The sequence below is a fragment of the Pseudorasbora parva genome, chromosome 16, assembly GCF_024679245.1.
Source record: "Pseudorasbora parva isolate DD20220531a chromosome 16, ASM2467924v1, whole genome shotgun sequence".
NCBI lineage: Eukaryota > Metazoa > Chordata > Actinopteri > Cypriniformes > Gobionidae > Pseudorasbora > Pseudorasbora parva.
The window spans coordinates 35,809,714-35,822,474 of record NC_090187.1 but is presented as its reverse complement, the minus strand read 5'-3'; the positions used below and the strand labels follow the sequence as shown (position 1 = coordinate 35,822,474).

The window sequence follows — 12,761 nt, the reverse complement described above, 5'->3', positions numbered from 1 at the left end:
ATCTGTCGGTCAGAGCTGGAGGCTAGCGTGTTTTGCTGGCTTTGATTTTGCTGGGTGGCCCAAAAAAAGTCATTGCCAGTCGCTGTCTGTGGTGCTGAAATGTCATTTCCAGGGGGCTTAGTGAGTCCAACCGGGGTGCAGGACCCCCTTACACATGATGAAAGCTGATTGCTTGGCTCAAACTTGTTCAGTTATATTGAACGATTGCTTGTTTCATAATCATTGTTTGACAGTGAAATTTAATATGGCATGTGCATACAGTTTTCTGAAAGCCCCATTCCAGGTGTTACACAAGATGTCTATGAGCAGAAAATAATGGCAGCTCTATTATTAGGCAATTTCTTTTGGTGGCATGCATTGTATGTTGTGTGTGAGCAGAAGTTATGCCAAATAATGCGTTTAAAAGAACCACTTGACATCTGACTCTCCCTGGAAGAGGTGAGAGATGAACCCGTTCTCCAAGCTGAAACAGTGTCAAGTATGTGTTGTTGGGTACGAGTTTAAACCTTTTTTACAATAATGTAGGAATTGCTTGTGGGAAATGGGAAGTTCAACAGATTCCACATGCTAAAAGCTTGATGTCACTCAAAATTAACCTTCACTGTTAGTTGCATTCAAATCATCCTTGTTCACATTACTTTAAAAAAATGTATGTAACTACTGTACATTCACTTAAAATTAATTAGTTGTTTCTACTAATAATGATTATTGATCGCTTCACTTAATAATTGTTCGGTCAGTGGATCTGTAGTTCCCAGCATGTTTTGCAAGGGACTGCATTAGGAGAGTAAATTTAGGGATTTAAGTGTTATTTTACTTGTTTTTCAGTACAGGGAAAGATTGTAGTGTTTAATGTTCAGTTATGTTGGACATCAAGAGGATAATAATGTTCAGTTATGTTGTTCAGTATTATGTTCAGTATAACTGAACATAATGTTCAGTTATGTTGGACATCAAGAGGAGTTTCTGTAATTTTCGTGGTTACCATTATGCAGAAGGTTGCTGCCTGTGTTTAAGCTATGGCCAGTCATATACACATTTATTGGATGGAATTCCTGCCCTCAATTAAATTGAGTTTGTCCAATGAGTTATTTTTGTATTTTGGATTGTTTGATTGCACAAATTCAAATGGATTGTATTTACTTAAAGAAATTGTCATCTTCATTTGAATTTTTGTTCATATAACCAAATTATTTGTTAAAATTACTCAATATATAAGTATATATAACCACTTGACCATGCTTTAAGTAAACCCAACAAGTAGTTTTTTTGACTGTAGCAACTGAAGTTTATAGAGAGCTCTAATTTTTGGACAATTTTCCAACACTGTTTAGGAGGTTCTCTGCAGTTGAGTCTGTAAATGTATTATTTATGTATAAGCATGCTGTGTCTTATGAAAACACTTTTAAATGATTACAAGTTCATCAGAGTGTGCTAAATGTATAGGCCGGTGGTAGCAGGGGAAAAATTGGCATTCGTTTCAGAAGGTAGCCACAGATTTTTTGATTGGACGATGCCTCAATTTACATGTGTAAAACTTGACAATCTGACAAATTACGCCATTCATCAGAAAAATATTTGGATTACTGTTTAGAGTAATATGGCTTTGCTAGGGACACAAAAGGACAACTCGACCGATTAAGCCCAGACAATTACGGAAAGATTTAAGTTGGTTGCCCTGGGAGTCATTGAATAAGTTGCACACTGGTTCAATTTTAAGTTCCTAATGTTTATAATAAAAAATCCGAGTGAGACTCAAGCGATCTCTTGACTAATTATAGGCCTATATTTTTTAGGGATGGTATTTCAAAACCACTGAGAGGAATAGTCTTTCCTTATTGACTTGAAAAGGATGAAATTAGGCCAATTTAAATTCCATCATATTACCGATGACAAGTCTTCTCTCGCGACCGCGCCTTTTTCACAGAGATCACAAGAAGAATCCGGTTTTCCTAATAATCTTGGTTCCCATCAGTGGAAAGGACCTCACAATACAAGGAAGGAGGACAAATTAATTCTTTCACATAACTGGTGATCAAAGATAGAGGATATTCTGTGCGACAATTGAGCAGTTCGTGAAAAGTTCAAAAGAATGTGATAATCCAATTTCATTGCACATCATCAAGAGCAGAACATGTTTGTTGAGAAGATCGGATGAGAAGTATTTGTGCTTTCAGTCAATTAAGCCTTGTTCTCTGAGAAAAGCCATTTAAGAGCTATTTTTCAGATCTGATCCCCAATTCAATAGGCTAACCATTTTATAACTATAAATGGATAATTTTATATCCTCTTGGGAGTGGGAAATAGACTTTTGTCCACTGTAGTGGACATTTATATTTTAGTTAATTTTCTTACACCGTTATTTTACAATTCTGGATGTCCTGTAAAAAGCACATGGGCTTTTCAGAGATGTCAAATGTTTTGAGGTTTCACCAGGACAATATAGCTTCTACTTGGTCTTTGAAATGTACATTCATTTAGTGATCAAAGTGAGCACTCTGATGGAAAATCTGACATTTTGTTGTAATTGTTTGAAATAAATCAACATCTTGTGGGGTTTCAAATCAAAATAGGACTGTTACAAAACAGTAAAGGAAAATAACCAAAGCATGTTTATCAGGCATTGGTGAGAGACAAGTGTATAGGGAAATAAATTATTCATATTCCTATGAAATATTAGATATTATGTAAATGTTGCGAAATAACACTTCCATTATTACACTTATTTCTTCATTACATGTTGCCCCAATAACACTTTAATATACATACAGTACATTGCATCCAATGGGAAAACCCATCATTTTACCCACATAGTGCAAAAATTGTATATCAATTAATCCATTATAACTTTTTTTACTTATTAAAAATTATCTTTTTACAAAGTTTGGTTTAAAAAATATTGAATGGAAAAATGTTTTAATATATTGCACATGTCTTATAGTGTCATTTTATTTTTTTTAAACAACTGGAGTCTGGTGTTCACTACAATGGACAGATTATATATAAAATTCTAGTATATATACACATTTATTTCCCCATTAATTTATGCTCTAAAACAATGTAGCCTAATGCCATGAAAAAGTACCAAAGTACTTTTACAAAAAAAAGGTCTTGGGTATTCTTTATATATGAATATACATAAACATGTAACCTAATAATCCTACTACTAATAGGCTATTATTATGTTTATTTACATTATTATTCACTTTATTATTAAAGTGCTGGGACTATATGAATAGGCATTTCACGTTGGACTACATTCTACACTTTCGCTGCTTTGGAAATAAGCCAAAACCTGTGGCTGGTGTCAAGCTAGCCTGAACAGATACTTTCAGACATCTAATTTCTTCACTTCATTCCTGAGGCAGGACTGCGCCCACCCCTTGTGTAAGCAATTTAAACCTGATAGGAGATCATCAGCTATCTGCAGCCACTTCAGAGCGAGGACGAGCATCAAGGCTGTGTCTGCAGCGCCACACATCACACACTTCACGATGCTTTGACGCTCAGCTCACTTGCGTCGCGTCACTCCAGTGGTTTTTCATCTGGGAGAGTAAATAACCAATTTGCTCCGACCGCCTCAGAATTCGACACACTCTGTGTTTCATTTATTTGTTGTTAAACTGCAGACAAGTGCCTGAACGAATGAGTGTAATACAATCTTTATAATATGAACTTTTTGCCAAGTGGAATATGTTTTTATCTGTCCGTGGCAATTTGCTGGTTCACATCAAGGGTCGACGCGTCGTGGTGGTGGGTAAAGTTTTTATGTTTTAGTAATGCTTTCACGTTAACACGTTAAAATAGTTTTAGGCTACGATGTGGTTAAAAAAAAGTTATGGGTAAGCAAGATTGGATTTTGTATTGAAATGTTTTATTTTTTATGAACTGAATGTGCAGAGTAGGCGGTTGTGTTGAAACATGATGACTATAAGAGATTCCCATCGCTCATTCCCTGTGCTTTCATCTTTTATGCAGGTACATGGGAACTCTTGGATCGCAAGTGATGTGCGACAACATCCCGGGGTTAATTAACAAACAACGCCAGTTGTGCCGCCAGCATCCCATGGTGATGCAGGCTATAGGAGCTGGAATTAAAAACTGGATTGGAGAATGTCAGCACCAGTTCAGGAACCACCGATGGAATTGCAACACCATGGCGCGCGAGCACAATCTTTTTGGGAGGCTTTTGCATCGAAGTGAGTAGCTGAGGCTTAAGTGTATTGTTTCAAGTCTATAAGGGCTGCTCATACTGTGTGTGTGTGTGTGTGTGTGTGTGTGTGTGTGTGTGTGTGTGTGTGTGTTCTCTGCACTCAAACTGCAGTGAAATTCCTTATCTGATATCAGATCCTATTACAGAAAGTAAAACTTGATTAACTGGGTGTGCTTTTGACCCTTCTTTGCTCATCTCTGTGTGCAGCAGTGTGTATTGATGTGGTTTGATTTTTATCAGATTTTTTAGATAGTATAAAAAGATAGTAACCTATATGGGACAATAACACATAGGGATGTCAGCCTGGGGGAAAAACGTACTGTTAAATATATTAGAAAATGTATGTGTAGGCTTATAATACATTTGTATCATACTAAAAACATGCTTAGTTAAGTACATTTTTAATACATTTAATATTAGCCTATGTCTTTTTCATCTAGGTGAGATTATTAAAAAAGAAGGAAAAACATGTTTATAACATGTGGCCAGTTCTTAGTAATGTAGCCTAATCCTTTTATTCATGTTAGCATAAAAATATTTTTTATGCCATTTTCTGCTAAATGGTTTTGATTTATCGACTCTTGAAAAGGCATTGTAACCCAAGTTTTTCACAAGACAACAAACTGTTGACAGCAAATTATATATATTTTTTAATTACATTTAAAAATTAGTTTGTCCATATATGACCCAAACATGACAACCTAGCATTTTTAGAGTGTAAATTCATAAATCATAACCATGTTTATACTAGAAAATGTGTATTCTAGTCATTGTCTGCATGCATTGCATTTTAGTAAAAAAAAAAAAAAAGCCATGTCATTGACTCATAAACAACACATGTCTAGTTGTAATTTGAATCGTTAACTCACAAAAGTCTCAATAGCATGCAAGTGTATCCTTTACTTTTCATTGTGTTCAAGATTTATGTCAGTTTAGGGAACAAAGGCTGGATTATTGTGTCTGGTGAGTAATTCAGAACTGCTCAGCAGCTTGAGGCTTTAACTAGGTGTATAATTGCCAGTTTTGTGACTTTAGGTTTGCGACTGTAAGTGTCTCTTGCTCTATTTTCTCATCCCATGTAAAATCAATGGGAACATCCGCAAAGTAACTCTGTGTCCCAGGCCTCTAAGCTGCTCTGCACATTAAAGTTAGGTTAAACCTCTGACTTTAATCTTCTTGCTTTAAGGTATTCAGACCTCCCAGAAAGACTCCTAACTTCTCTGTGACACTGTGAGAATCTACTTATTGTCAATGTCAGCTCACTAATTTAAAACAATTGCAGGGATTTCATGGCAGGCATTCTTCTTTCTGAAAAAGCGGCTGAACGGAAACATCTTTGGTACACATGTGAAAAGCTGCAGCTTATAACTTTTGTTCGAGCATTGCTCGTTACTGTTGTTCGTTCTTTCTTCCTTCTCCCACCGTGATCATCTTTGCGCATTCTCTCAGACATCTTTCAGAAGTAAACCTTATGTTTTTTATAATGGATTATGAGATTATGAGTATTTTTTCAGTTTGAAGATGATCAAACTGATTTGACCATTGACCATTTGAAGTGAGCATTGATTTGACCTCTAAATGTAATGACGAAACACAAATGTGTTTATGATTTTTAATTGTATTACTTATATAATACTTGTATAATTTATAACATACAAAATAAAATGAAATATATATAAAATTTAAAATAATTATGTCTATGTATATATTAATAACAATTATACAAAAGTTAAGAAACTTGTAATGTAATTAAAATTATTTTATATCAAATTAAATATGTATAATCATTTATGTGTGTGTATATAATATTTTATATATATATATATGTATTTTTTTTTAAAAAAATTTCAGAGATTAAAATATATATATAATATATATTTTAATCTCTGAAATATAAAAAAAAAAAATACAATAAATACAATGTAAGAGAGTAACTATCTAAATATGATATATAAAATAAATTCCGGCTCCGTTCTAATTGATGTAAAATTTCTTATGCTCACTGAATGCTAGTTTCCCTCTCTGTGTTTTTTAGGCAGTCGTGAGGCCGCCTTTGTCTATGCCATCTCCTCAGCAGGTATGGTCTACACTTTGACCAGAGCGTGCAGTCAGGGTGAACTAGAAAACTGCTCTTGCGACCCTGGAAAAAAGGGCTCGTCTCATGATGACAAAGGAGTTTTCGACTGGGGTGGGTGCAGCGATCATGTTGACCATGCAATCAAGTTCACTCAGGTCTTCATCGACGCCAAGGAGAGGAAGGAGAGAGATGCACGAGCGCTCATGAACTTGCACAACAACCGTGCAGGGAGGAAGGTAACAAACCTGTGCTCTTGCAAAAACGGCTGCTTAGACACATATTGAGAAATAAAATCTTAACAAATAATAATCCATGACCATATTCTCATGCAACCTGAGACAGAGCATTCAGAGGTTTACTACACACTGTCTTCTTTTTTTATTTACAGGCAGTGAAGCGCTTTATGAACCTAGAGTGTAAGTGTCATGGTGTCAGTGGCTCATGCAATGTGCGTACCTGCTGGTTAGCCATGGCAGACTTCAGGCAGACTGGTGATTATCTCCGCAAAAAGTACAACAATGCCATTCAGGTGGTGATGAACCAGTATGGAACAGGCTTCACCAGTGCCTACAGGATGTTTAAGAGACCTACCAAAAATGACCTGGTCTACTTTGAAGACTCACCTGACTACTGTATATGGGACCATGAGTCTGGTAAGTGTGCTGGGGGAAACCATAACCCTTAAAAAGAAACAGAATGACTAACTTTTATTTATTTTTTGTCTATGCAGTGAAAGTCAGTGGGGTCCAAACCAACAATGAACCCCATTAACTTTCTTTGTATAGACTTTTTTTCCTTCAAAATACTGTCTTTAGTGCTGCGTGAGAAAGAAAGTTATGTAATGTAATTTAGTAAATAACCACAGAATTTTAATTTTTGGTGAACTATCCTTTTAATTATTTTCCCAAGAGGTGAATTAAGTTGATATATCAAATCGGTAGTGTTCCAACATGTTTCATAACCCATTGTTTATGTCTACACCCTTCAAGACTCCCACACTGTGCTTAAAATCAGCAAGGCATTAGTCTTTGCCCCCAAACACCGTTGTAATCAGAGGACGAGAGCTATTTAGCTGGTTATTACATACACAATAGTCATAACCCAATCCTGTAACCTGAATGCCGGTAAAGATTCCCTCCCTTAGGCAGAGGTTTATCTCTTTTTACTTTTCAGTGTGTGTGCGTGTGTGTGTACATACTGAATAACACCAGGTGTACCTATGGGAAGCAGTAAGGGAGGGGGTGCCTGTCAGACTGCAGATGATCCCTGCTATCAGGTGACGCTGTGTTTAGACACATTAGCACAGTTTTGTGGGCAGAACGGGAGCTGAAATTTAATCCCTACGCGCAAATGCTATAAATCACTGCCTTCCACGGCGGCACCTCTATATTTTCTGCCTAAAACTGGCAGGAATATTTACAGAGGTAGGTCATGTCTCTTTTAAGTGCCCTGAGATGAAGGTTGAACCCACTTTAGGTATTTATTATTTATTGAATGTCAGTATAACTACCCATTTATAAGCATATAAATTTAGCATGATCATAAAAACTGGAAATACAGTTAAAAGGTTAGCTCGTCCAAAAATGTTGTTCCAAACTTGTGTGACTCTTTCTTCTCCAGAAGAATACAAAAATATATATATATATTTTTGTCAATTCAATGGAAGTCAATGGGGTCCAAAATAACATTGAGCCTCAGTGACTTTCATTAAATAGTACAAAAAATTCTCCATCCAAAATCGCATACTCTAAATACTTCTTTAAAATGAGTAATTACTTTGTGACCATTAAAAAAACAAAGATGTACTATATAGAATGAATGTATGTATTGTAAATTTAATCTGGACATAATATATCCATCAAGTTGTCATGGTCATGTGACTTTCGGCGTCAGTTGCGTTGCTTCACTGTCATTCACAAATCCTGTCCTGTGGCCTTATGGGATACCAAAGTGTCCCATCAGATGCTCATTTCAAAATCTTGCTAGATGAAATAGGCCATCTGGGTACTTTTCACATACTGTTTTTTGTCCGGTATATATAGTGGGGTAGGAAACTAAGTGTGATTTCAGATGCAGCCCGAGACATTTTTCAAAATAAAATCACACAGGTTTAAAAATAACATGATGACGATAGACTCGAAGATATGACATGTCAGGTTTATTAATGTAATGTTTTTAAATCGTGTCATTTTTTCTCATTAGTATCTTTCAAGGTACTTTTAAAAAAAAATCATGGCGACCATATTTTAATTCTGACCTCTCCACCATGGTGGTTTGTGAGAAACTCTGGGCCGACCAGTCTGTTTGATGTCAGTTTTAGGAGACTTAGACTATACCTCTACTGCATAAGTGTGAAATCAATTACTAGCTCTCACCATGGGCACACATGTTAAACTCATCTCTTGGCACCCCCTCATCTGAATTCAATAAGCAGATCCATACGCAGGTAAAGGCTGCCCATGATGTAAACGATATCCGCCCAGCATACCAGCCTGATGAACTGCTGTTGGGGGGTGGGGGGGGGAGTGGCCGTGTCATGCCCAGACACATGCCTGCCTACTTGCAATTGAGTTCAATAGAGCAGCGGGGACATACCAATGCTGGCGTTACTGAAGGGATTTGCAGTTTTCTGGCCTTCACTGTAGGATTGTTCTTACACTAAATTGGTTAAACCACAAGAAAAATGGTTGATTATAGTTCTGGGTGTTGATTGGCATTGAAGCGATCTTTATAAACAATGGCTATAGATTGTCACTCAGAGGGAGCATTAAAGCAAGGGTTTATACAAGGTCTTTAGCAATTTCTGTATCAGCAACAATCAGCGACGCGTCAGCCTCATAGAGGGCGGGGTTGTTGAGATTAGAGCCGATGAAATGAGTATGTGATGAAGACCCAGAGAAATGGTTGATAGCTTCTATCATCAGTCCCTCATCTGACCAAGGACCAAGCGGTCATCCTTTTACATGGTGCCGACAAACCCAGCCTCTTCAAGACAGCGCTGTCTGGACACTATCAGACATCTGCCAGGCACTACACATGACTATTCAGTTGAGGTCTGCTTTCTTCAGGAATTTGTTCAGATATCCACTACATTAAAGGGAGAGTCCAACAAAAAGAAAATGTTTTCTTTTGTCATCATTTACTCACCCTCAAGTTGTTCCAAACCTGTATGGATTTCTTTCCTCTGCTGAACAGAAAATAAGATATTTTGAAGAATGTCAGGAACCAAAAAGTTGTCAGGCACCATTGACTCATTGATCATAGTATTGTTTTCCTACTATGAAAGTGAATGGGAACAGAAACAGTTTGGAAACAAAATATTGCATTTTCTGTTTAAAGGTCCCGTTCTTTGCGTGTTTTCGAAGCTTTGATTATGTTTACAGTGTGCAATATAACATGAGTTCATGTTTCGCGTGTAAAAACACAGTATTTTTCACACAATTTACTTATCTGTACAGCGCTGTAAAAACGTAAAAACGGCCTGATGATTTTCTTGTTCTATGAAGTCCCTCCTTCAGAAACACGTAAGGAGTTCTGATTAGGCCAGCGCTTCCCGTGTTGTGATTGGACAGCAGCTTAGCACACTTTGCCCGGAAAGGTCCTGCCTCTTACCATAACGGGGAGATGCAAACACTGAATGCGCGCTCTTCTCCACGTGGGAGAGCAACGAGACCACGCCCCCTATTTTGCGTGTTCTTGTGGGAGGAGAGTTAGTCAACAAACGGTTCTAGTGACGTCATTACATCGCTGCACTTCCTGCTGTAGTCCAAACCGGCCGTTCGCTGTAGGCTTTGAAAGGGAACTTCTCTTAAATAAAATATCTCGCTTGGCATTGAACTTTGAGCTTTATAATTTTACAGGTATTATTTATGCTCTAACAGCAACATTACACACTAACTAAAGTTTGAAAGATGGAATCGCGAAGAACGGGACCTTTAACAGAAGGAAAGAAATTCATACAGGTTTGGAACAACTTGAGGGTAAGATTATGACTGACTGTTTTGGGTAAACTATCCCAATATAAAAGATTCCAGCAGTACAACGTATCAATATTAATGGATGAAAATATGTGGATGATCACTTTTAATTAATAATTTTGGCTATTTCAGGCTAGTAGTAACAATTTGACCTGGAGATACACCAACCAGGCATAACATTATGATCACTGACTGGTGAAGTGAATAACACTGATCATCTCATCATCACTGCACCTGTTAGTGGGTGGGATGTATTAGGCAGCAAGTGAAGTGTTCTCAAAGTTGATGTGTTAGAAGCAGGAAAAATGGGCAAGCGTAAAGAATTTGACAAGAGACAAATTGTGATGGCTAGACGACAGGTCACATCATCTCCAAAATTGCAGCTCTTGTGGGGTGTTCCCGGTCTGCAGTGGTCAGTATCTATCAAAAGTTGTCCAAGGGAAGAACAGTGGTGAACCGGCGACAGGGTCATGGGCGGCCAAGGCTCATTGATGCACGTGTGGAGCGAAGGTTGGCCCGTGTGGTCCAGTCAAACAGATAAGCAACTGTAGCTCAAATTACTCAAGTTAATGCTGGTTCTAATAGAAAGGTGTTAGAATGCACAGTGCATTGCAATTTGTTGCGGATAGGGCTGCATCTGAATGTAAACTTTTCAAAAAAAGCTGACAATATCATAAACACCTGCTGGAAAACAATGGAAAACACATCACAGATTGGTTTGTAGTTTTCAACACATTTTTGTTGATGCTTTCAATATTATTACAAGTAATTTTTGCAGTTTGGACCAAACCTCATCTAATGTATGTTAGTTGGCTAAATGACATATTCATTTGGCCACTTTATATCATTTAGTGTATGTCATTGTAGCCCAGGGCATAACAACATGGTTATTTGAGTGAGGGCCTATACCTTGAACAGTTTTGATGTAGCCGTTTCATTTCTCTCATTAAAATCTATGAGGTCTCATTTTATTTTTGTCTTATCACAGGATCTGTGGGCACAGGTGGGCGAATATGCAACCGTACGTCCCGTGGAGTTGACAGCTGTGAGGTCATGTGTTGTGGGCGGGGCTATGACACATCACGTGTGAGCCGCACCACCAAGTGTGAGTGTAAGTTCCACTGGTGCTGTGCTGTTCACTGCAGGGACTGCGAAGAGGAGGTAGATGTGCATACCTGCAAAACCCAGTCATGACCCCACCACTCCGGCACTTCAGTTCCAAACTAAAGATCCCACCTCAAACCTTTGACCTTGTACAGTGTTTTTCTCTGGCAAGTTAGATAAAAGTAGACCAGACATTGCAGCATGGCATACACAAATGACCAGCAACTTAAAGGTACACTATGTAACTTTTGCATTTTGTGGAAGAAATTTGTTTTGGTTGTCTTTGGCTCTGTGTGACTGTGCAGATGAATATAATAATAATAGATTTTATTTATAATGCACTTTTCATTCCGAAGAATCTCAAAGTGCAACAAAGGGGGGAAAAAATAACAAAAAATGAATAACATGTAAACATAAAGAATACTACAAACAATCAACCAACACAAAAAACAGAACAGAAACAGAGCTGATGGTGAACAGAAACAGAGCTGATGGTGAACAGAAACAGAGCTGATGGTGGAAGTCTCTGTTAGCTCCGCAGCACACTGTGGTCCACTCCATGTTTTAAATTTCTCCCAGCGGCAGTGTCCTGATGATGTCGTCGAGGCATGACAGCTGAAGACCAGATGATGGGTCTTCTTGACGATTCAGACGGTGGGGATCGCCGCAGCACCATGCAGGAGGCAGACAAAGCTCTCCGGGCACTTCTGTGGACACACCGGGGTCGGCGCAGAAGTCCAAGCCGCTCCACGGCCGCAATGCAAGACGGAACAGCGGCGCAGCCGAGAAGCGGAACATCCCAACATCATGCCGGACGCTGATGACGATGGCCCGGATGATGCTAGCCCGGTGCAAACTTCAGCCACCATGCAGCTCAAGCCCGAGGGAGACCACCAGTGAGCAGTCGCAGCGAGCAACATCAAATGTCCTTCAAACCAGAACCAACCGCAGCAATTCAAACATAAACATCAGAGAAGCGGTGGAAAACGGCGAACGGTGAACAACGTCCTCTCAGTGGCTGCCAGCAAACAGCATAAGTCCCAATTGTAGCTCTGACTGTTAGACTAGTCACAAACATAATAAAATAAAATAAAATCTAAATCTAATAGTACAGTAACATGATTTGTGGGTGGAGAAGCGGCGAACAGACAACGCCAGCATCCTCTCCCCCACGTTGCCCAGCAACCAATCCAATATGATTCTTTCTCATGGCTAAAAAAAAGAGAGATTATCCTACTGCTCACATTCACTACTAGACTTAAGATATATAACCAGTTTAAACGGAAAGGGTCTCAAGCTGACTAGCTGAAGATGTTACTGGCTATACCCATTAATAGACCTATTTCAATCGCCTACATCACTGTGACATCACCGCTCTAGCTGAAGGCAA

General features: G+C 38.3%; 1 protein-coding gene across 1 annotated transcript; it reads left to right on the top strand.

The window, feature by feature from the left end:
* The first annotated feature begins 3,454 nt into the window (after nucleotides 1–3,454).
* Nucleotides 3,455–11,653, top strand: wnt2 (wingless-type MMTV integration site family member 2). The gene is made up of 5 exons (XM_067420542.1): nucleotides 3,455–3,753; nucleotides 3,979–4,199; nucleotides 6,249–6,526; nucleotides 6,679–6,943; nucleotides 11,256–11,653. Exons 1-5 carry the CDS (start codon nucleotides 3,671–3,673, stop codon nucleotides 11,459–11,461), a joined length of 1,053 nt encoding a protein of 350 aa, XP_067276643.1. The 5' UTR covers nucleotides 3,455–3,670; the 3' UTR covers nucleotides 11,462–11,653.
* Nucleotides 11,654–12,761: the final 1,108 nt, after the last annotated feature.

Coding starts and splice junctions, on each gene's coding strand:
- wnt2 (XM_067420542.1), top strand. CDS start 3,671: ATGAACTTTTTGCCAAGTGGAATATGTTTTTATCTGTCCGTGGCAATT. Junction 6,527..6,678: donor ACAACCGTGCAGGGAGGAAG/GTAACAAACCTG, acceptor TTTTATTTACAG/GCAGTGAAGCGCTTTATGAA. Junction 6,944..11,255: donor TATATGGGACCATGAGTCTG/GTAAGTGTGCTG, acceptor GTCTTATCACAG/GATCTGTGGGCACAGGTGGG.